The sequence below is a fragment of the Dendrobates tinctorius genome, unplaced genomic scaffold, assembly GCF_039654945.1.
Source record: "Dendrobates tinctorius isolate UK_male_01 unplaced genomic scaffold, ASM3965494v1 ptg000120l, whole genome shotgun sequence".
Taxonomy (NCBI): Eukaryota; Metazoa; Chordata; class Amphibia; order Anura; family Dendrobatidae; genus Dendrobates; species Dendrobates tinctorius.
In genome coordinates this window covers 8,706,686-8,732,096 of record NW_027361788.1, presented here as the reverse complement: position 1 = coordinate 8,732,096, position 25,411 = coordinate 8,706,686, and the positions used below count along the sequence as shown (strand labels likewise).

At 43.6% G+C, this 25,411-nt stretch overlaps 1 protein-coding gene across 2 annotated transcripts in view; it reads right to left on the bottom strand.

The window, feature by feature from the left end:
* Positions 1–25,411, bottom strand: part of OLFML2A (olfactomedin like 2A) — a 98,852-nt gene that overhangs the window by 34,767 nt on the left and 38,674 nt on the right. For both annotated transcript variants that reach the window (XM_073590715.1, XM_073590714.1), the window contains 4 exons: positions 18,960–19,223; positions 7,606–7,713; positions 5,233–5,409; positions 2,790–3,054 (listed from right to left, as the gene is read on the bottom strand). In XM_073590715.1, the coding sequence (XP_073446816.1) occupies positions 2,790–3,054; positions 5,233–5,409; positions 7,606–7,713; positions 18,960–19,196 (787 nt within the window). In that variant the 5' untranslated portion in view covers positions 19,197–19,223. The remainder of the gene's footprint in view (positions 1–2,789; positions 3,055–5,232; positions 5,410–7,605; positions 7,714–18,959; positions 19,224–25,411) is intronic.

Sequence of the window (25,411 nt, the reverse complement as noted above, 5' to 3'; positions counted from 1 at the left end):
AGCCGACGCTGTTGTACAAACACACAATGATGTGCCATCATGCTAATCGAAAGAGCAGCTGGGGTTGCCATCAGCAAAAAGGCAGTTGGCAGAGCTCCAGACCAGTGGTCACGTAATACTGACCTGGCCACTAGACCATGGCCCTGTGAAAGTAGTCGCTCATCTCTAACAACTTCAATCCTCAACTCCAGTAGCTGCTTAACAGGTTAATGATTCTCGCACATCCAACTCTTCCTCCTCTGTAATCTTTATGCATCTCACCCACCCATGGTCAGCAGACTATTTTCCAACAGGATCTCACACGAGATAGACCACAGACAGACAATAGATGGTACATAGTAAAATGCTCCAAACAGCTGACCACAGTTCTGGAAAAAAAACATCTGGGAATTTGAAGAACTACCGCCCCCTGAATAATCACAATGGAGGTTATCATTAATGAGTTGTGCACATAAACTCCCTCTGTTTTACACATGACATTTCTAATATTTCGAGTCTAACTGTAAATGACTGCCAATAGCTTGGAAGAAACTTGTACATCTCTGTGCAATCCATCAACTATCCCTGTATTATAGTTTCAGACATCAAGCCTTGGAAAGTAAAGTAAGATTCATCCATTGCCAATAACCAAAACAGTCCAAAAACTGGAGAAGAAGACCCGGTAATGAAATTATTGAATATACACAAAGGATTATGGTAAATGCTTTCTAGTAACTATCAGGTTTTTTAAGATCCTGCAGCATAGCAAAAGCCAGAATACACTGATGAGTTTGAGTGACAAGTAGTAGGGTAATCTAGGTGACAGCTAGGGGCTCTATGACCAAGAGTAAGATTCAGATATTGGGACACCAACAGGAGATTTTATCACCTCCCTTTCTATAGCCATAGACATTGTCACGCTCGCGTCTTGGCAGGTTGGCGCGAGCCGGGGGGTTGTGGCCCCACTGTGCCACAAACCAGACTACCCTGGAAGGGGCATAACTATGACAGCTACCTCGGTCTTCGCTGGAGACTCTGATGGTGAGGTCAGGCTTGTGCGGCAGGTAGTTGCCAGGTGCCACTCAATTGTGGTGTCTGGCTGTGGCTGCTAATCCCACTTGGGGAGACGGTTGCACGGCTTAGACTCTGGCAGGCGGGCACGGCTTGAGACTCAGAGCAAGCAGGCATGGCTTGAGACACAGGGCAGGCTGGCACGACAGAGACACAGGGCAGGCTGGCACGGCAGAGACACTGGGCAAGTGTAGTGTGTGAAGGAACAGGTAGAGACCTGTTCACACAGCAGGTGCAGGTACTGGAGCCGGCTGGAAGGAGAGGTGTATGACGGAACAGGTTTGGACCTGTTCGCACTGAAGGTGCAGGTACGGGTACTGATAAGAGGGAGTGGAGTATGACGAAACAGGTTTGGACATGTTCAGACAGGAGGTGCAGGTACGGGTGCTGATAGGAAGGAGTGGAGTATGACGGGACAGGTTTGGATCTGTTCACACAGGAGGAGGGCCGCAAGGGTGCGGAGTACAGGCAGAGCCGCAAGGGTACAGAGCGGGCAGAGCCGCAAGGGTACAGAGCAGGCAGAGCTTGCAAGGGTACAGAGCAGGCAGAACCGCAAGGGTGCAGAGCTTGCAATGGTACAGAGCAGGTAGAGCTTGCAAGGGTACAGAGCACAGACAGGGAGGACACAAGGAAAGGTACAGCAAGGAAAGCCGCAGACAAGGAGACAGAGAGACAAAGGTAGGGCAGAGTTCAGACAGGGAAACAGTACGAGATAAGGTACAGGAACGAAGTATACTCACATAAAAAGCAAGGCTTAGAACAAGATACAGAGACCAAGACAAGGCAAGAGTAATAGCACAGGGACCAGGAAATACTGCCTCCTGAAGGGTGGCAAGACAGGAACAAGGCAAAGCTAGGACAAAGACACAGAGACCAGGATATTCTGCCTCCTGGAGGGCAGACAGAGAGAACCAAGCAAGGCTAGGAGAAAGACCTCCAGAGAAGAAGGAACACAAAGCAAGACCTGGCAGCTCAGTAGCAAGAGACTAACTGAGTTAACACATTGCACAGGCCAGGTTCAGTGGGTGGAGCAGCCCTAAATACTAGAGGGCTCTTGGTAATTGGTCAGGGAGACATTAGACAGGTGCACCCTGACTCCATAAAAACCAGAGTTCAGGCGCCGCCCCCCTATACACACAGCCAGGAAACATGCAGAGGGCAGACATGAGACAGAGCATGGAGCTGGCAGCAGACAGAAATCACAGCATGGCCTGGAGCAGTGAGAAAGTTGCTGAGTGGGTTATGGGAGGTCATGCAGCGATGCCAGCAGGGTTGTTACAGACATTAATATGGAGTTGGTCCCCACTTTGCAGCTGTAACAGCTACCACTCTTCTTTCTACAAGATTTTGGAGGTGCCTGCAGGGATTTATGCTTCTTCATCTAGAAGATCCTTTACAAGGTCAGACCCTGATGTCTTGTATGTTGAAGTATAAAGATTTCCCTTCACTGGGACAAAGCATCTGAGAGCAACCCCTGAAAAACAAGCCCATAGCATTATCCCTCCTCCACCAAACTTTACGGTGACACAATACATTCAGGAGGGTAACGTTCTCCTGGCATTCACCAAACCCAAACTCATCCATGAGATGCCAGAGAAGTGTGATCTGTCAATGCACAGAACCCGTTTCCACTGCTCCAGAGTCCATTAGTCCACCACTCTATCCAACACTTTCAATCTGTATGTTCACAAAATAATTGTAAAAACCTTAGCAAAATAAGACAGCTGGGCTCTACATACCTCTGTTGCTTGGAAGAGTGTCTATCTCTTCAGACCTTGTTGCTTTGTAGTAGGTGACCCCTCGTATGACCACCGGCTGTTGATGGACAGGAGATCTAGGTCTTGGTGTAGGCTGAGACAAGACTAGCTTTGGTCTGCTGTTATCTTTCTTAGGTTTCTCTGATTTTTGTGTTTTTTCCTTTGAGATCTTAGATGAAGACTTCTCCCCAGAATTCTTCTTATTGTTTGTGAATTTAACGTCTTTTACTTTGGCTCCTGCGGTGTCCTGCGGCAAGAAAACTAGACTGTAAAAGGGGCATTTATAGGGTATACAACTAATGGTTACTCTATATTTAATTTACATCGGAAGTATAGTTCCTCCTAATTACCTAACATTGTAGATCCGTTTATTGTACTTTGATACCCATTGAAGCCTTTAGGAACATAGTGCATCACAGTGGTATTTTTCATTGGAAGCCATATAATGAGATATTTTACCCTCGATATATTGCTTTTGAGGGAAAGACGAACGGTTTGTTAGCATACAGTGTTCCCATGTGCATGATGCCTTAAGGGGGTTTTACACATAGCGATATTGCTAGCAATATCGCTAAAACGTCACTGATTTTGTGACGTTATAGCGATATTGCTAGCGATATCGCTATGTGTGATACTTACCTCCGACCGGCTCCCCCGCTGGTTATCGCTGATCGCGCGAGAATGTCCGGCTCCGTTTCTCGTCGGGCGCTTCCTGCTGGGGTTTCCTGCTGTGACGACGAGCGACGCGTGGAGGCGGGCGGGAGGACGCAGGATCGCTGTGTGTGAAAGGTGAGTATCGTGCGCTGCGTCGCTGCTGCATCGCTGTGAGATCTTTCTGTATGAAAGCTCACTAGCGATCATTTAGCGATGCACCAGCGATCCTGACCGGGTCGGATCGCTGGTGCATCGCTAAATGTAAAAGGGCCTTTACTCTCAGTATGGTATTACCATCTTAGACAATGATGGCATATCCACAAGACATAGATGTCCTTCCTATCTATCAGACACACACCTATCTCCAGAAAAGGTCGGTGAGGCTGCATCATCTAGGCAAAGAATGAAAAAAGAGGTGGATATTCTCTCTCCATTCATTTCCATGGGAGTTATGGAAAAGTGTGCTTGGTTTTTTCCACAATTTCCACAAAAGTGAATGGAGAGAGCGGTAGACATGGGCAGCAATCTTTCCATTTAATCTCCACCTGATATGGTGGTCGTTATCTGACTTAACAGCTTGTGATAAAGGGGTCTACATCTATCAGACATGTTAGGTATATCTTGTGGATATACATAAATAGCTAAGATGAGAATACCCTTTGAAGGAGGTATTTTCACTGGATTTTCTAAATTTAAGCTGAGAACCTCCTCCAATTGTCACTGCTCCACTGATTCTGGAACAGTTTTCCTTTTTCTTCTGTACCTCTCTGTTCTAAAGTTATGCTCCATGGAAATAAAGATGCAAATTTTCCCTTCAGCTGGGTGTAAGTCATGGAACTTCTCTGTGGGTGTCTACTTTTTCTCTTCTGATGCTGGCCAATCAAAAAATTGCTACGCCCATAGAGAAGTTCAGTGGTACACACCCAGTTGCTTGAAGAGAAAATATGCACCATTTCTGGGAGGCATAACTTTGGAACGGAAGGACACATAAGAAAAAGAAAAACTGTTCCAGATTCAGTGTACTAGTACAAAACGGAAGAGGTTATCATTTTAAAAAAATATAGTGAAAGAACCTCTTTACCTCCTAATAGTCCATACATATTCAATGCACTTAAAGAGCACCCATAACTGAAATTTGTTATCTCATAAATCAATAGTACACTTAACAATAAGCAATTATGAAAGGCATCCTATCTGAGAAACATTCTTCTTTATCCTCCTAGACTGATCTTTCATGCTCAGTTCATGGGAATAATTTGCATTCAGCGCAGACAGATTTTGCAATTACTGAAATATGAGATGGCAATTGGTGCTTATAAAATTCTATGGTGAGGGGGAGGAGCTAGAGACTGACATATACATTTATACATTCTGCTGCAAGTTCTCCCAATATGACAGTTACGGTACTCCATAGAACTTTATGAGCACCAAGTGTCATCTCCTATCTCAGTTACAGGAAAATCTGTATTCTCAGAGATTTTATCTGTGAATTAAGCATTATCACAATAAAAGATCAGTCCAAAAGGAGAAAAAAGCAGATTTCCATAATAATTTACAAATACAGAGTTGCTTATTTTCATGTGTACTATTTATTGGTTTATGAAATAAAAATTAAAACGACCCCCATATTTATTATTGACATCTCTCTTGGATTGTGGGACATAATCACGCAAAGAAATTGAAGAAATACCAACTCCATACAAATAATATTTATTGAAGGACCCTGATGTTGCAAGGACACAGTGCTTCCCTCCACTCTCTTCATAATTACCTGGACTTTATTTTCTGGGGCATCTTTTTGAAGCAGTTGGTATCCCAGATTGGAAATCTCCTTCTTGATACTCATCATAATGTCGGAATAGTTGTCATACTTCTTCATCTGGTTGGAGAGGTTGACAACACTTTCCTTCATGAAGTCATTTTCTCGAGTTAGGTTTGTTTTGATTGTCTGAAATTGGGAAAAAGAAGGTTTTATGACAGAAATATCATTTTTAATATAAGATACAGGACTGTCCCAATTACGGTCACCGTGGGGTGGTTGGATGGTTTTCTCATTTTTTTAATCAAAAAAACATGTTAACTAAGTACCGGATATAATTTTCATGCACCATGCAGTTTATTTATTTACTGCAGGATATTTAACGTAATCGTTATGCTTCTGTCCTTGTTTTTTTCTGTTCAGTAGCTAGTGTGAACGTGCGCTTACACACTGCATGCACATCAGTTTATATCCCAGATCATACCTCTGGGTTTAAAGGCCCCGTCTCACATAGCGAGATCGCTAATGCGTCACCGATTTGTGACGCCACAGCGATCTCGCCTGCGATCTCGCTACATGTGACACGCAGCAGCGACCGGCCCCCCTGCTGGATATCGCTGATCGTGCAGGAATGTCCTGGGCCATTTTTTCGTTGTCGGCGTCCCGCTGGCCAGCATGCATTGCTGTGTTTGATCGCTGGATCGTTGCTGCGTCGCTGAAGAGATCTGCCTGTTTGACAGCTTACTAGCGATCATTTAGCGACGCACCAGCGATCCTTACCAGGTCGTATCATTGTCGGGATCGCTGGTGCGGCGCTAAGTTAAAAGGGACCCTAACACCTAACCTGATACATTCATCTTATGCTGTATCTTTGTCCATAATTATAGGATTCTCACTGCATTGTGACCTCCGCACTAGAAGGACACGGAGTCTTTACCATACTGTTTGCATTTACCATGTGGACTCCATGTGTGCAGAGGAATGACAATCTGCATTAGGCAAATACTGGACTTTTTATTACATTTTTGCTTTCAAATTGTTTGAAGAATTATTTATTTTGAATCTTTATTACAAAAAATCATAACAGAGAACATCTGTATATTTTACCAGGCCATTACTCTTGTATACATGTAGCTAAGCATGTAGTTTTGTGACATCATATTGTATTAAAATATATGCAATGCAGGTATAGTAAACCTGTTGCACTATCATAATGAGTTTTTAAAATCTAAGGGTATGTTCATACAAATTTTTATTTTTATTGTGCAAAGATTTTGCACCCTATTCTACTCCAAAATCCACACCAAAAATAACTTTAAAGCAGATAAGTTGTGGGTTAAAAATGGCCAGTTTTGGCTCTTATTTTTATTTATACTGCTCCCCTGAGTAATACAATTTTAATTTTTTTCAAATCCGCTGTATGGTTCCAGAGATGCAGGCCTGTCTTATTTAGTGGTAATCCTTATACTCTTTACAGTGGGGTGTGGCTCACAGGATCCTCTGGGGTGTGTCAGTAAGCTGCTTTGCATTATCCACGCCCCCCAGGATAAAATTCATAAATATTAGCACTAAATAAAAAGGCCCAGATCTCTGGAACCGTATGGCGGAATTTAAAAATATAAAAAATGCCACACTCAGAGGAGCGTCACAGTGTCATGGACGTCTTTTTCAGGGCAATTCTAGTACATGTTATTCATTGCAAATCGATTTCCTATTCAGTGATTTTTTTATTTCTTAATATAATATTGCTTCTTAAAAACTGTGAATCTGTTTAATGGGAGATCACTTCTTCAGAGCGGTCTAGCTTGACTGTACGGTCTAAAATATGTCCACCACCTGTGCTGCTATTCCTGCCATTAAGGTTTGTTTAAAAAGGTGGAGAAAGTGTTTCAAAAATTCTTGCACATGGTGACTACGTCTTTAAGTAACCAAAAGCAAAATAAAAACAGTATTTCTTAGTAAACTGTAAAAGACACACAATGAGGAGCAGAACATTGCAACAATGACTTCTACTAAACTGTGAAAGATATCTCTTACTCATGGTATACAACCGACATAATGTGCCCAGTGTTGGACTGGAGTGCCAAGGGTCCACCAGTTACCAGCTCCAGGGCCCCACTTTTCAGCTTCATTCAAATGTGACATTATCCTCAAATCACAAATTTAAATAACAATGAACTGGGTTGATTGCTAAATGAACAAGATGCTGCCTTTGTCTGTTCATAGTGATTCAAGTATGTAGGGCCAAGTACTGCTCATATAAGTGTGGTGGCCCACTGGAGGATTCTCCTGTTGTCCTGTGGGCCAGTCCAAGCCTGAACGTGCCCATATGATACACATCGGATCAGCAGGTATGTAGAAATCATACAGGAGCTACTAATCTACCTCTTCCAGAGTGTTCATCTGGGCCACCACTTTATTGATGTAGGAATGCACTTTCATCAGGTCCATGCTGTACAGGGTTCCTTCCAGAAGGTCGACCATAGACTGCAGCTGAGAAAGGAAGACAAAACCCCAGACAGTCTTAATCATATTTATCCATCATTGCTGCTCAGCTATTAAGTAATGGTAAAAGAGGAGAGGGAATACATTAAATATCAAGACAAACACATTGATTATACTTTGGTCTTGTGCCCACGGCCCAGCTATGATTCTATGCATTGCCATATGCTGCCCTGCAATTCTATATAACAGAGCGAGGGGAGAGAATACCTGAGTGCACCTCTATGTGCTAATGTTACAGGCACTAAGAGGGACAGTATGAGCCATGACTAGGCTGGGTACAGATGAGTGTGTGCAAAATCCACCATTTTTCATCAGGAATAGAACAGATTTTTAGTTCGTATGTCCTTTTTTCACATCTGTATGCCATCTGAATGGGATACGTTTTTTGCATGAACCATTTAATAAATAAGAAAAGACCAAATATATTTTCCCATGTTAATATCTCTAATGGATCCATCCGAGCAAAACGCATGGCATACGGACGGTAACGCACACGTGATCTGTTTTTTACTCATTGACTTATAATCTTACTCTCCCCTCTGTACCAGTCTGTCATTGTAAATTTGTTTACTGTTAACGATATCTATAACTTTGTATGTACCCCCCTTCTCATGTACAGCACCATGATATTAATGGCGCTATATAAATAATAATAATAATAATATTATGAATCACAGTAGTGCATGCAGCGATTTTACATACGCCGACTATCGGTCCGAATGGAAAAAAAAAAAAACGTTCATGTGAACTACAACATTGACTTGTAATCATTGTCGGGCTGGGGTGCCAAAGGGCCACCAGTAACGAACTCCGGGGACCTATTTTTCAGCTACATGCAAATGTGACATTATCTTCACTCACAAATATATATAATAATGAGCTGGGTAGATTGTTACAGTAAATGTATAAGATCCTGCCTTTGTCTGTACATAGTGAATCAAATATATTGTACCAAGTACTGCTCATATAAGAGGTGATGGCCCACCGGAGGATGCTCTTGCTCTCCCGTGGGCCAGTCCAAGCCTGCTTATAATGGTCAGTGTGCTGTTCGTATGCTGTCTGTTTTGCATATGTACAGTACACGGATCAGTTACACACTCATCTGAACGAGGTGTTAGGCTGGTTTAACACAGTCAGAAGGCTCAGCCTGACCGCCAGTTCTCCTGACCCCAAGTAATTGCCCCATAGGTATATATGAAGTAGTTAGCTAAGGTCAAAAGATCTGGGAGTCGAATAGGGTCTTCTGATCCGAGCACTGTCCATAAACATGGGCTGCGTTCAACCAGCCTCTGTGCATAAACCCCAATATAAGTACTTTCTATGGCCGTGTGCTTGAACCAGCATACAGTACTCTCTACATATGCAATACGACCATTGCATGTAGCCTTAGGTAGCACTTTCTAACTATTGCGATATGGCTGTGTGCATAAGCGCTCTTCTTTTACTAGGACCATTTGCTTAAAAGGTTGATTAAAAGTTTGCATCACTCCCCTGCCCCAGCTTCTGTTTGCCAGGGGGCGGTGCTCTGCATATGATTGACAGGTCACACCAGAGGCGTGATCCGAACTATGAAACTCTCACTTGCTCCAGAGATCCATCAGGTTTTAGATCAGCGCTTACAAGCTCTATTTAAAAGATCTTGTATGCACTGATGAATCAGAGTTATGATGGTGTTTATTGTGTGCATCATTAAATAAATCCTAGAAAACATTCTATGCAATATAGGAAAATTTTGGGTTTTGATCTTTTTTTATTGACCTATCGGAGTTCATCCAAATAACGTCTTTCTTTCCAATCTCATCAGAATTTCCAGCTCTGCCAAATTGTCTGATATGAAAATGTAAAAAAGAATATTTTCCATCTCGCAAGATTTAGTGAGAGCTTGTGACATTTGCCACTCTTTGATTTCAAAGAGTTCTTTGTAGAGTCCAAACATTGGATGGTTATTACTATTCGGAGAAATTCATCAACGGGCTAAGACTCAGGATGTTGCCTACAGTATCGTCACTATCTTTGCATCTTGGCAAAGTAAGGAAAAACAGCGCCTCTTCAATGCGTTGGCCATGTCAGGTATTACAGCTAATTGACATAAATGAAGATAGGATGCAATAACAGACATGACCTCAGAGTTAAGGCGGCAGTGTTTCTACGAAAAAAAAAAAGCTGATTCTTTCCTTTGCAACCTTTTTTTTCGGACTAAGCAAATCCAATCACTATCACTGTATACATTAGATTTGAGTAGCAGATCGATTGAATAATTAATGCTATAGGGCAATCGGTTCCCAAGACTATGAATAGGCTGTCAGGATAGCAACTTACTGGATCTTTGTTTTCATTCCCAGAGTAGATGGCACTGGGAATGAGCCGCATATTTGCTATTGTCAGTAAATAATATTGCAAATGCATCAGAGTCCGTAACAATTCAGTGACATATTGATCCGTTAATGGAAACACTGCGCCTTTGCTTGAATGGTAGATCAATAAATACCGGGAGCTTAATGGAGAGATACAATCATCCTTATTGCTTATTCCATTATCTTAATTGTTAAGTTAACTTTAGTAGTTTTCCGTCTATTGACAAAGACATAAAGCTGCTATTAGCTGCTGGGGATAAAAGGGGCAAGGTTAACGGGAGCACAATATTTTGTTTCTGACTTCATACCTCAGACTATAACAGTAATTACTAACTACCCAAGTGATGTCATTAGAATATAAAGAAAAGTATTTAAAATAATCCAGTGGGGGATGGGTTTCCCTGGATGGCAGTTGCATTGTGATAACAAAAACCTAAGGTTTTTTGTAAGTAATCTGAGAGCAGCATGATGTAGGGGAGAAGACCCTGATTCTAGCGATGTGTCACTTACTGGACTGCTTGATGTCAAGTTAAAATCATTGTATTTTCTGTTGCAGATCAAGCAGTTCTCTGAATGCTGAGCTCTGTATAACCCCACACTGATTGGCAGCTTATGTGCACATTGTGCATAGGCAGAGAGCTACCAATCAGTGGTGGGGGTGCGATTATACAGAGCAGGAGGACTACATGGCACAAGACTCCTAGTCCTTGTCACAATTCCTCTGCTCAGTGTGTCATGGACGCTGTGAGTAGCAGATCAATCGACCAATGTAGTGCAGAGGCATATGGAAGATGAGAACTGTCAGTATTTTGATAGACAGCTCAGACGTCCCATCTGATTTTGTAAGGTGCAGAGGTTAATTCAGATGTTCCCTGCTCTAAATGATTACCCAGCTACCTAGCTAAGCCATCAGCCCCAGATCTCTGCCAATCGTAGCAATTTCCTTGAATTCCTGTGCTCTGTTGCTTGATCTATTACTGCCTGATCTTGGACCTCATTCTGACCATCCATTTACCTAGCCAATTTGCTCTAATCTGCTGTCTTCCTTGTATTCTGACCTCGGACAGTTATCTGACTACGCCTTTTTTTTTTCTTTTGTTTACTATGTGCTCTCTTGTTATCTGACTCTGGAACATTTGACCAGCATCACAGTCCTGCAGTGATAATCTCCGGCTGATAAAACACAGATTGTATTGGAACTATATAACGATGTCCCAGCGATCCCACCAACGATCCGATGTGGATGGGATCGCTGGGACATCGTTAGACAGCCCCTCCAGCGATCAGGACCAGCGAGAAAGCTGGTATCCAATGTAAACATCGGGTTTCTAAGAGCCGTGCGGCTCTTAGAAACCCGATGTTTTCATTGGATACCAGCGTGCAGCGTCGGTGATCGCTGGCTCGCGCTGCCACACGCAGCGATGCGCGCTGTCCAGTGGGAGACCAGCGATGAAAAAATGGCCCAGGACGATCCATCACGATCAGCGATACCCGGCGGGGGGAGGGGGGCGGTCGCTGCTGGATGTCACACATAGCGATATCGCTGGAGAGATCGCTGATGTGTCACAAAATCAGGGATCTCACCAGCGACATCGCTGTGTGTAGCGGGGTCTTTAGAGACAGCGTAATGACACTTTGCTGAAATGAGGGTCTCAGCCCTACAGCTGCTGTCAATAGCAAGTATTCGTGAAGTGTATTTGAAATGATACCAGGTTTTCTAATTATTATTGGAAGGTTGGTGGCACTTAAATTTTTTTTTTTTTTTCGACAGACAGGCTATGCGCTAGCCACTTCATCTAGGAGATGACAGTGGGTGCCCTGGCCTTCACATTTTAACCTCTATAAAAGGATCTAGACTTATGCAATAGGTTGTGTCCATGGAGTGGCTGCTGGGCAATAAAGCCAGCTGGCAGAGCATAGTTAGAAGGCCTGGTCACTACCAAGAGGTCAGGATAGGAACAAGGTCATCATACAGTAAAATAGCCAAAAACCACCAGCTGAAGTCAGTAGCAGGAAGCAAACTAGCTGAGCAGAATCAAAGAAACATGAGTGAACCAGGGAAAGTAGAACTTATAACTGGCAACTGGAGACAGGGAGTTATGGTTGTAAATAGTGTGGAGCCTCACCCATACCTTTCAGAAAGGAGTTAATTAGAAAACTATGTTCAGAAATTAACCCCCAAACTCCCTGCCTGGACTGCTTCACAATTTCCAGAATATTAAACAGAACGTCTGCATTGTTTACCTGCATCGCCGCATTGAAAGTGTAGCACTGCCCTGCAACAAATGCAGAACAGAGATAGTGAGTTCAGACAGGGATGTTTATTATATGTTCTCTTAATATATCATTTAGCTCAAAACAAGAACAGATCATGGCTGTCTAGCTGAGGTCTTAGTTTTCTCCTTGCAGTGTCCAAACCTGTTTTTGAACAACAAAGATGGAGAAAACAGGTGTTACACACCTGTTTCAGATCTATGCTTTGCTTCCCTCACCCCTCCCGGCTCCACCTTCTTATGGCTTTGCAAGTAGCCCAGCATGCCCCTATGTGTTTATTTCCTAGGTGCAATGCGTCTGGGTTCACACCCTTGAGCCTGAGCTTTGTGGCCGGCTTCTCTGTTCACCGAGCTACAGCAAATACACCTTTTCTCTGGGTATTTAGTTACACTTACTGTTATCCTTGCTTCAGTCTTTTTAAGGTAAGAGGTTACTCATTTGTCTGCCCTATCACTTTTCGAGTGCAGTTTTATATACTTTCCTCCTGCTGGTGTTTCCTGCTGGTGATAGTCTCATTTGGATGTTCAGCCATACTGCTATAGTTTAAACCAGTCAATTAAATTCCAGATAGGATTTATCTCTTTGCTGTTTATGTTCTTTTACTCTGCACCTATCTTCTGTTAATTCATATTTTCTAACAGTAGGTACGTAATCCTTTATTTTGTATTTCGCGGTTTGCTTTATTCACTCTGGGATCTCTTTCTATTTCAGCACCTTTTCCCTTCTATAGGTAATTTGTACGCTGCTCTGCCCTTCGGTTCATTAATAGGAACATGAAGCACTTGACAGCCTTTCAGGCAGCTTGGGTTCAAGTCGCAGTCATCTAGTCTGTGGTTAGGGCTATCTCAGATTATGCAGGAACCACTAGGGACTGCAGGGTCAGGATCTCTAGTCTGCACAGGAGCCGTCAGGATAAGTTGCAGTTTTTAGTGTGTTACCTATTTTCCTGAGTGAGTTACTACACTATCATAACACTTGGTCTATATAAGGCCTCCCAAGACAAGTATGACTTTTAGCTTTCCTGTGCACAGTTCCCGTCCACAGTCTCTAAAACACCTGTGATTTCCAGTCCCTGAGTTACATGTCTGCGGCTTTGGGCACCACTGCTAATTGGCTAAATCTCCTTTACGTCTCTGATCTGCATTACAGACTTTTAGTTCTTCTTGAGTTCTGTCTGTTACCTGATCCCGGTCTTCTAAGACTTTTGCTGCATGCCCAGTGGTTTTCAAGATGTCTCCTAGCTGCCTGCAGGTTCCATGGTAATTGGACTTTCTTGGTACCTGTGTGGTGTTAGCAGGTACGCAGGATGCAGTGACGAGTCGCGAGACAATTTGGTGCTTTCTATAATAACGTTTATAAGACTAGAGGGAACTTTCCTCAGTCCCGGCCTGATCACCAAAAGGGGTAACACGGGTTGCCCTCGCAGGGATTCTATACAAGCACACACAAACGGGTAGAACACGACTAATTCCGGCAACAGACGGTCACTATAGGGCAGCGGTATGGCCGACTATGGGTTCTTAATTATAAAGTCAACTTAGCCGTCCAGACGTCCCCCGCCGTTCGGGTTGGTGGTCTTTCGGCGTAGTAGTTGCTGGGCCCAGTTGCTGAGGCGATGATGAAGTCTTCGCGCACTCCGGCGCGCTGATGACACTGGAACCCCACAGGCTCTGGCGGAGTCCTTGGACGGTTGGGCCGCAGCACCTGGCCTGGGGCAAGCAACAGCGATGTGTTATGGCGAATGACAGGCCACCTGTGCAGCTAACTGCTGCGACAGGGAGTCATAGAATCATAGAATTGTAGAGTTGGAAGGGTCCTCCTGGGCCATCTGGTCCAACCCCCTGCTCAAAGCAGGATTCGCTAAATCATCCCAGTCAGATGTCTGTCCAGCCTCTGTTTGAAGACTTCCATTGAAGGAGAGCTCACCACTTCTCGTGGCAGCCTGTTCCACTCATTGAACACTCTAACTGTCAAAAAGTTTTTTCTAATATCTAATCTGTGTCTCCTCCCATTCAGTTTCATCCCATTGCTTCTAGTCTTTCCTTGTGCAAATGAGAATAAAGTTGATCCTTCTACAATGTGACAGCCCTTTAGATATTTGTAGACAGCTATTAAGTCTCCTCTCAGTCTTCTCTTTTGCAAACTAAACATTCCCAAATCCTGCAACCTTTCCTCATAAGACAGGGTTTGCAGACCGGTCACCATTCTGGTCGCTCTTTTCTGAACTTGCTCCAGTTTGTTGATGTCTTTTTTAAAATGTGGTGCCCAAAACTGCACACAATATTCCAGATGAGGTCTGACCAAAGAGGAATAGAGGGAAATAATGACTTCACGTGATCTAGACTGTATGCTTCTGTTAATACATCCTAGAATTGCATTTGCCTTTTTTGCTGCTGCATCACACTGTTGACTCATATTCAGTCTGTGATCTATTAGTATACCCAAGTCTTTTTCACATGTGCTGTCACTTAGCCCTATTCCTCCCATTCTATATATGCTTTTTTCATTTTTATTGCCCAGATGTAGTACTTTGCATTTCTCCCTGTTAAAAACCATTCTGTTAGTTGCTGCCCACTTCTCCAGTTTATTTAAATCTTTTTGAATCCTCTCTCTCTCTTCTCTAGTATTAGCTATCCCTCCTAGCTTTGTGTCATCAGCAAATTTAATCAGTTTACCCTCAATTCCTTCATCTAAATCGTTGATAAAGATGTTGAACAATACAGGGCCCAGGACAGAGCCCTGTGGTACCCCACTTGAGACATTCTTCCAACTGGATGTGCAGCCATTTACGACCACTCTTTGGGTCCGATCACTAAGCCAGTTATGAATCCACCTAACAGTTGCCTTGTCCATTCCATACTTAGTCATTTTTTCAATAAGGATTGTATGAGATACTTTGTCAAATGCTTTGCTGAAGTCAAGATATACTATATCTACAGCATTTCCTTGATCCACCCAATCAGTAATACCGTCATAGAAGGAAATTAAATTAGTCTGACATGACTTATTAGTTACAAACCCATGCTGACTCTGCTTAATCACTTCATCCTTATCCAGGTATTGACATACATGTTGTTTAATAATTTGTTCAAAGATCTTTCCTGGTATAGAAGTCAGACTCACCGGCCTATAGTTGCCTGGGTCCAACTTCTTCCCCTTTTTGAAGATAGGAACAACATTTGCTCTTCTCCAGTCTTCTGGCACTTCTCCTGTTCTCCAAGAATTTTCAAAGATTATGGAGAGGGGTTCAAAAATTTCTTCTGCTATCTCCTTCAGTACTCTGAGTCCACGGTCAGCAGAAGCCCGGTCCCTGCTGCGGACCGGAGCGGGACAGTGGTGGCTGCCGACGGCACTGTACTGTCCGCGGCCACTGGTGGGAACAGGGCGGCTGCAGGTGGCGGGGAACAGGCCGCAGCCTCGGGCTGGAGCGAGACGGGAGCGGCCGCGGGTTGAACTGGGGCCGCAGTGGCCGCGGGCTGGAGCGGGGCAGCAAGTCTCAGATGATCGCCTCGGTAACGTCCTTCTGGAGTCCTCGGTGAGCGTCCTCCCTGACACTGGTGAGTCGCTCTCGCTTTCAGCCGCTCCCACGGTGTCCTGCTGTCTCTGTCCCGTTCTGCTGACTCATCGTCCGGGGAATTCCCTGCCTCCTTTATACTTGTCCCTCCCCCAGCCCATCTATCTGTCACAACGGTCCATCCCCGAATTCTGCCCCCCGGGGACAGTTTCCCCCGGAACCCAGATGACGGCTCCCTTGGTTCCGGCCCGGACACTCGACGGGGGCCGTTCCTCCCACACTTGCAGTTTTGACTGCTACCTATATGCAGTCTTCATGACACCTCCTTTCTGCATGCAGCTTCTAGTCATTGAGTCTCCAATCTGCCTGCGGCTTCTAATAACTCTGCAATCTACCTGCCTTTAGTACCTCTGTTAATGGTCTCATGTCTGCCATATATGCCCTGCGTGCCTCACCCACTTTCTGCACTGATGCCTGTTGCCCATGTGCCCACCCGGACCTTGGACTTAGAGGATCCACCTCTCCCAGTGAGCCTACTTTATGTAACAACAAGCACACAAGAATGGAGGCAAATGCTTGTCTGAGTTGTTGGTGTAGTCCTTTGACCACACAAAGAAGTTGGGTCGCTGATCATGTGTTCAGCCACCAATATAGTAAATGTCCAACAAAGTATGTGGGGAAAAAATTGGCACCATTTCGTGGTCATCATCAATGAAAGGTTATTTTATTTTCAGTAGATCCAGGAAGAATAAGACATGATGGGAACGCTAACTTGAGATTATATGTTTTGTACTCGTCTATAAATTAGACCCAGCTTCCATTAATCAAATGAATGTAGTGTTTGGAGTTCTGGCTCAAAGTATTAAAAGATAAATTAGGGGAAGCCTCAGGGAGTTTTCTCAGAAAATATAAATTTTTCATTTTCCTGGGATAAACTGACCATCCCACAGCCCAAGCACTTTCCCATGACTTCCTGTGATAGGATGGGATATATTTAGCTGGTAAAAATATACCGTACATGTAATTTTCCACATACAATGCCTGGAGCTGCTATTGATTAGCATTTTCCATTTTGTATAACAGTAGGAGTGCAAAAGTAATGTCTAAAATAATTTTCTACTAAATTCCGGAAGTACCTTGGAGTTGCAATCTTGTGTAAAGTCTTAATAATCTATTTCACTATTTTGAGTGAAGAGTATCTTAAGAGCATCTTATTCTAAGCGACAACCAATAATAGTCACTATTACTGCTCTCCTATTTACACACCATTTTCCCAGACCAGGCATGGCATGGAAATCAGTATACCATAGAGTAAACTTTTTCAACTTTTATAGGTTGATATCCAAGAGACTATTGTCTGAGTTGCACAAAGCATTTAACCATAAAAATATCTTCGTGACCATGACCTCTTTTTTGGAGCCACATTCCTCGGCACTCCATTATCTGTCCCATGGATGTGCCTTTGGATGTCCTATCTAATGACGGAGGATCCACACACAGGAAACTTTCCAGAAATGCTGACTTATGAGAGAGTTTGTCGGCACAAGGGAGAGTTGCCAATCCTTCTAGGAATCCAGTAGGTCTCCAATTTTTCTGGGAGACTCCTAAACTTTCCAGGGTAGTTGAAAAGTTTGTTACAGAAGTGTGATGAGCATAATTGAAATGGTGGCCACTATATTTTGTGGTTCCTGAGCGCCTCGTCAAAATCTATAACAGGGGCCCTCACTTATCATGTGCTACTTATATTACTGGTATCTAGAGTTGGCGCCAGTCAATTCGCAAAAATCTGGTCCATGTTAGTAATCAGTGGCTGTTGGATGGGAATCTTGACGTCATCTCCACTCACCTTTTGATTAGCCAGCCTGGCGTAATGTCATTGTTGCGGAGTGAGCCATACATGATATTATTTTGGGCCGGCTAATCAAAAATAGTGTCAGGAGGTAGGAGGCAGTTCTCCGCACTGCCGTCCAATGGTCACAGATTATTGATGTGGCCGATAGATTGATCTCTATAACTAAACTGGTGTCTTATTATGTTGAAGCGGGAACTTTAGGCCTCCATACACATAAGACATTCTTATGCACATGGGTAACAGTAAAACATTTGCCTAGTATTTCTCTGTGGGTAATATAAATAGACTTTGTACACTCCGAAGACCTAAACCCTTTGGTGGAACTTATTTTTGCTCATAGGTTATTCACTGTAAACACAAGGTAGTCCATGGCTGCTTGGCATTGACTTCATTACATCCAAGACTCTCAACTCAGGTTGTCGACTATTCTTTCCAAGTTTCCTTCACAAACAAGTATGTGAAAAATGAAGGTCATTAGGGTCCTTTCAGTGATGACAGCTCTATGCAGTTTTCATAGACATCAGATACAAGACCATAATGGACGAATTTCTCACTGTCTGAGAATGGAAACATGAATGATTGAAACTTCCCTATCTCGGCAGGGCGGTACCCAGTGATTCCTCAGCCATTCTTTGACTTATTGATACCATAGAGATTTCTCATTATTATAAGTATTACATTAATTCCTCATCTTTAAGAAAGTATATAGTAAGGTAATAAAAAATGTAGTTCATAAATTCTAAATAAGTCAAATATTGTACAATTATTCCAATTTTTTAACATGATGTTGGCCTGATACTGATTTCTTCTTTTTGTATTATAAAAATGAAAAGGAACATGGAGGTGAGAAGGACATAGAAGATAGAGGGACCATGACAATAGGGTTCATTCCAACCGGACCCTCATCCTGGGACAAGATGACTTAGGATGCTTTCAACTGTATCCCGGCCGTGAGGACCACCTCTTACCTGGTTCTTCCTTTGATTAGCCGGCTAATATCACATGTACACCATGCCCCAACAAGGCTGTCGCACCAGACCGGCTGATCAAGCGTGGAGCCATGGATGCCATCAGATAAGAGGCGGTTCACACAGCAGCTACATATCTTGTGGGATAGAAAGGGATTTCGGGAAACTGCCCAGGTTCATACTAAATTTTATCTAAGATAACTGGATTCCCCTCTCCACTATCCCATAGTGGCCAGGTAGGTGGTGGATATAGAGACAATGATAATCTATACCTTAAACAACTCAGGAGCCTGTTTCTTCATTTTCTCCATTTTCCATTCATTTTCACAAGGATTAAGAGATGATGGTGGAGCAGTGCATGAACACTTGCAATCAGACCCTGAGCTGACTGTTTCCACTGTGTAATAATCCTCCACTCGCATGTTTCCTTCTTTAATACGGGCACAGGCCTCTTTACTTAAGGGTCTCATGATGCATTTGCATCGACAATCCGAACCTTCTGATATCATGCGCACGTGGTCTGTATCCCCGAAAACCTGGAAAACAAAAAGACCTCAATTTAAGAATTTTTATAAGAACCTTCAAAAATAAGAACAGTAGTAAAGTTTGGATCTGCGTTACATGGTAGAGTGGTCATGATGGTGGTCAATGGTTAGCAGCAATGTCTTATAGGACTCTGACACTGGGTTCAAATTCAACTGTTTTTCACATGTTTGTGTGCTCCGTTTTTCATAAATAAATCCTCGTATTTCCACAGGTATAAAAATACACTAATACCACAATCACAGTGCTTGGCATCTGGGATGAATTATAGTGAAAGAGGACCTGACACTTGCCATAAATATAAATAAATATGTTCTCCTGAATCTGGAGACGTTTTTCTTTTTTCCTGAGCCTTTACGTCCCTGAGATGTGGCCCTTTCTTCTTTTTATGTAAATCTAGTCTTGTTAGCCAAGTGGGTGTTTGTCCATATATTTTCTGGTACACACCCAGTTGGTTAAAAATACTAGACTAATGTAGAGGGAAAAGGAGGCAAGATCTCAGGAATGGAGAGGAGCAGGAAGAAAATAAAAACATCGCTGGATTAAGGAGAAAAAGCCATATTTAGACCAGGTAAAAATAATAAATATTTATGGACTATTTAAGGTCCTTTTTAAAGCAAATCTGATGCTCTATTTATTCAGCCATAGTTGTGGTATATTTTCTCATGAAATGGTTTCAATAGAAGCATTAGCTTGAAAACTTCCAAAATTGCTTCAAAACACAATTGAAATTATAAATTTTTCTTTGACTCCTGCAGCTTATAGAAAACCTCTTTTGCCAAGCGCTATTGTGCACAAATTATGTAATTACAGTCATTTACTCATATTTTCTGACCAATTAGTACGAAGCATGAAGCCGAATGGCAGCTGCGCCCCTGCAAAGGAACAGACAAGTAATGAGCGTCTAGGATCTTGTCTACACTGGACAATGGCATGATTTGTATTGTGCCAACTTCCTGCACAGTTCTGAACTCGTTCATCATTTCAGCTCAATCAATTATCAATGCTTCATTTTGAATCAAACCGAGCATTGGGTTGTCAAGTTTTTTTCCGCTCCGTTAGGTTATAATCTTGAAATCTTGAACATTTTGCTTTTCATGGCCTGTGTAACTCTTTGCTATCCATTTCATATTTAAAGGAATATTCCTTGTTTTAGCAAATAAAGATTATTCTTTACATGAATTTTACAAGACTTTCAAGATCTCTGCATGCATTCATTCATCAGAAACTTTCATCGTTTAGTTCCATCTGGATGCTGATAATGGCACTGTAAGGAGTCATTCATCTGTGTGACAATTAGAGTTGGTGCAAAATCGATACCAGGACCCAATCCATTGGCCACAAGAGTAATCTGTGGCCACTAGACGGGAGTCCTGAGGACCACCTCTTACCTGGCTCTTCCTTTGATTAGACGTCTAATATCACATGTACGCCATGCCTCAACGAGGATGTCATGCCAGGCCGGCTGATCAAATGAGGAGCCATGGATGCCATCAATAATAATCTCTCTCTCTCCAGCATCTACAGATTACTGTTGTGACATCTGAGTCTTGCTGATATGATTCTGCCCAACTCAAGTGACTGCCACATGCTCTGGAAGCAAACATGAAGGTTCTTTATGAATGGCTGCATCAGTGCATTACAAGGGAACCCTAGCATCCACCAGTGCATTAGTGATACAGGAGAACCCTATCGTCCACCAGTGCATTAGCGTTACAGGGGAAAACTAGCGTCCACCAGTGCATTACCGTTACAGGGAACCGTAGCGTTCACAAGTGCATTAACATTACAGGAGAACCCTAGTGTCCACCACTGCATTAGCGTTGCAAGGGAACCCTACTGTCCACCAGTGCATCAGCGTTACAGGAAAACTCTAGCGTCCACCTGTCCATTAGCGCTACAGGGGAACCATAGCATCCATCAGTGCATTAGCGTTACAGGGGAACCATAGCGTCCACCAGAGCATTAGCATTATGGGGAACCCTAGAGTCCACCAGTGCATTAGCGTTACAGGGAAATCCTGGCATCCATCAGTGCATTAACATTACAGGGGAACACTGGCATCCACCAGTCCATTAGAGTTACTGGAGAACCCTAGCTTCCACCAGTCCATTAGTGCTACAGGGGAACCCTAGCGTCCACCAGTGCATTAGTGTTACAGGGGAACCCTAGCATCCACCAGTGCATTAGGTTACAGGAAAACCATAGAGTCTACCTGTGCAGTAGCGTTACAGGGGAACCCTGGCTTCCACCAGTGCACTAACGCTTCAGAAGAACCCTGGCGTTCACCAGTGCATTAGTGTTACAGGGGTACCCTGGCATCCACCAGTGCATTAGCGTTACAGAGGAACCCTGGCATCCACCAGTGCATTATCGTTTCAGGAGAACCCTGGCGTTCACCAGTACATTAGTGTTACAGGGGTACCCTGGCGTCCACCAGTGCATTAGCATTACAGGGGAACCGTGACATCCACTTGTGGGTTAGCATTACAGTCAAACCCTGGCGTCCACCATGGCATTAGCGTTACAGAGGATCGCTAGTGTCCACCAGTGCATTAGCGTTACAGCGGAATCCTAGCATCCACCAGAGCATTAGCGTTACAGGGGAACCCTAGCATCCACCAGTGCATTAGCGTTACAGGGGAACCCTAGCTTCTACCGGTCAATAAGCATTACAGGGGAAACCTAGCGTCCACCAGTGCATTAGCATTAGAGGGGAACCCTAGCCTCTACCAGTGCATTAGAGTTATAGGGGGACCCTAGCCTCCACCAGTGCATTAGAGTTATAGGGGGACCCTAGCTTCCACCATTGCCTCAGTGTTACAGAGGATCTCTAGCATCCACTAGTGCATTAGCGTTACAGAGGATCTCTAGCGTCTACCAGTGCATTAGCGTTACAGAGGATCTCTAACATCCACCATCTCCATTACAGGAGAACCCTAGCTTCTATTGGTCAATAAGAATTACAGGAGAACCCTAGCGTCCACCAGTGCATTAGCATAACAAGGGGAACCCTGGCGTCCACCAGTGCATTAATGTTACAGGGGAACCTAGATTACTTAGGGTGTGTCATAAGGTGAAGTGAGGTAGCAATCTCAGGCTCCTACAGTTAAAGAGGCATTCCCAAATTTGTATGTTATCCTCTATCAATGGGATATCAATGGGATAGGAAATAACTTTCTGTTCCCTGGGAATCCAACTGATGGGACCCCCACTGATCCAAAGAGCCCCATGTGAATGGAGTGGTGGTCAATCACTGCACTGGTGCTTTATTCATTGTTAAAGGGAGTGCCAGAAATAGCTGAGGTGTCCCCACAGTAGTATCCCCCCACATACACAGAATGATGCCCTCACACACGGAGTATGATGCACCCATGCTATATTTCTCCACAAGCAGTATGTAGCCCCATACTACATTCTCCCACACATAGTATGATGCATCTACAGACCCCGACACACAGTATGATATCCCCCACACATAATATGACATCCACACATCCCTACAGTATGATGTCCTACCCAGCCGCCAACACACAGTATGATGCCCCCATACCTCCTCACACTCTTTATGATGCCCCCATTGCTCCCTTCACACTTTATGATTCTCCAAACTAGAATTACTCCATACATATGTATGGTATCCTCACAATACGATCACATACACAGTATGATGCCCCCATATTACATTCCCCCCACACATAATATGATGCTCTCCTCTTACCCCCACGCACAGTATAAAGTGCACACAGTCCCATACATAGTATGTTTGTAGGGGATTGAAGTAGAATATCCCTTTAAGGCCACCTCCCCTTTCAGGAGTTCTAATATTAATGTATTGTAAATGTTGTGCAGATGCATGTATAAGCGTGCATTAGCGTTACAGTGGAACCCTGGTGTTCACCAGTCCATTAGCATTACAGGGGAACCCTAGCATCCACCAATGCATTAGCACTAGGCAAGGAGTGCAGAACTTACATGCTCTGTTCTTTAGAGCTTGTATGCACTGCTCTGACATTGGTTGGATTGTTTGATCTGCACCAGAGTTGCCAATTGTCCAGAAATTCCAGGACAGTCCGTAAAAATAGGGTATCTTTCTGCACTACCCGTAAAATAAAAACTTAAGGCATCTGTGTTTTTTTTAAGTTTATATAGATTATTTTGCAAATATTATGGTTTTACAGGGAACGCAGCAGAAATCTTTATATCAGAATTATGAGCTGCAGACTTGGATCACTTATAATCAATTATTGAGTGAGTTATTATGGTTTTCCAATGTGTCCGGAAAAAAATTCTCTGTCCGTGGTTGTTGGATAAGCCATCCATTAAAAAAAAAATTAAAAGTCAGGTTGGCAATGCTGCCCCGCACTCCTCTGTAGCTGCCTCTGCTTGCAGGATCAGAGAGCTCACCGTTCGGACCAGCAGCGCAGCGATGCCACTAGTCAAACTGTCAATCAGGAGTGCAATTCTCCTTCCGGCATGCAGGAACTCGGGCGGTCGTGGAGCGGCGTGCTCCAGAATCATCACTAACGAAGCTTTATTGTAGCATGGCGTTACGCGGTGAGAATGGGACGGCCACCACCCCAGGGGACCTCTCACATCGCCCTGTGCTTGACAATGTAACTAGCAATATTCCCTTTAGAATAACTTAGTACTGCCATCATACTCTTTTCCTAGTGGCAGCTGTCCTGCCCACAGGATGCCTCAGTAGAACCGTTCTTCTCGTGTAAAGCTTTTCCACGTCAGGTTTGGACAAGTCCAAAGCATTGCCAAATATTAGCTTTTATTAGGGTGTCTTCTTCGTGGTATGCGTTGTGTAATCAAGGTCACATAATACTACCTGCTTCAAAACTGAAAGACCGTGTTTGCTCCCAATGAAAAAATTTAATCTCCACGTCACTGGAATCCAGCAAGACTGCAAATAAGAATACTAAGAGCTGTAATCTAACGGAGTTATTATACTATTTGTAAGGAATAAATACATTTTCAGATTCCCTAGGGTGTGTCATAAGGTGAAGTGAGGTAGCAATCTCAGGCTCCTACAGTTAAAGAGGCATTCACAAATTTGTATGTTATCCTCTATCAATGGGATATCAATGGGATAGGAAATAACTTTCTGCTCCCTGGGAATCCAAGTGATGGGACCCCCACTGATCCAAAGAGCCCCATGTGAATGGAGTGGTGGTCAATCACTGCACTGGTGCTTTATTCATTGTTAAAGGGAGTGCCAGAAATAGCTGAGTTGTCCCCACAGTAGTATCCCCCCACATACACAGAATGATGCCCTCACACACGGAGTATGATGCCCCCATGCTATACGAGTTTCTCCACACGCAGTATGTAGCTCCATACTACATTCTCCCAGAGTAAGATGCACCTACAGACCCCCACATACAGTATGACATTCCCACACATAATGACGCCCACACATCCCCACAGTATGATGTTCCACACAGCCGCCAACACACAGTATGATGCCCCCATACCTCCTCAAACTCTTTATGATGCCCCCATTGCTCCCTTCACACTTTATGATGCTCCAAACTAGAATTACTCCATACATACGTATGGTATCCTCACAGTAGAATCACACACACAGTATGCTGCCCCCATAGTACATTCCCCCCACACATAATATGATGCTCTCCTCTTACCCCCACACACAGAATAAAGTGCACACAGTCCCATACATAGTATGTTTGTAGGGGATTGAAGTAGAATATCCCTTTAAGGCCACCTCCCCTTTCAGGGGTTCTAATATTAATGTATTGTAAATGTTGTGCAGATATAATTATGCTCGGTACTGCTACACTATTGTGTATTACCGCCGTTCTCATTGGTACTGCCATATTATATATGTGTTACCATGCTGTATAGATTGTATTGTATTATGTTTTGCATATTGATGTATAAGCTTAGGGTAAGCCAGTGCATCCTTCGGGTTCAATAGTGGAGGGCATATGGGATATGAGTAAGCACAGTTCTGTTGTGGGCCACTAGATGGGGGTATACTAGTGGGCCTTGTTAGGTATAGCTGATAGGAAGTTCACATAGGGCTTAACTGTAGGAGGAGTTGCTATAGGCTAAGTAAGTGTAGGCTACAGGATTAAGGCAGAAGGGAGACAAGTCCACAAGGGCTCTAAGCCCAGGATGCTATAGCAGCTACATTACATTGTTGGAAGAA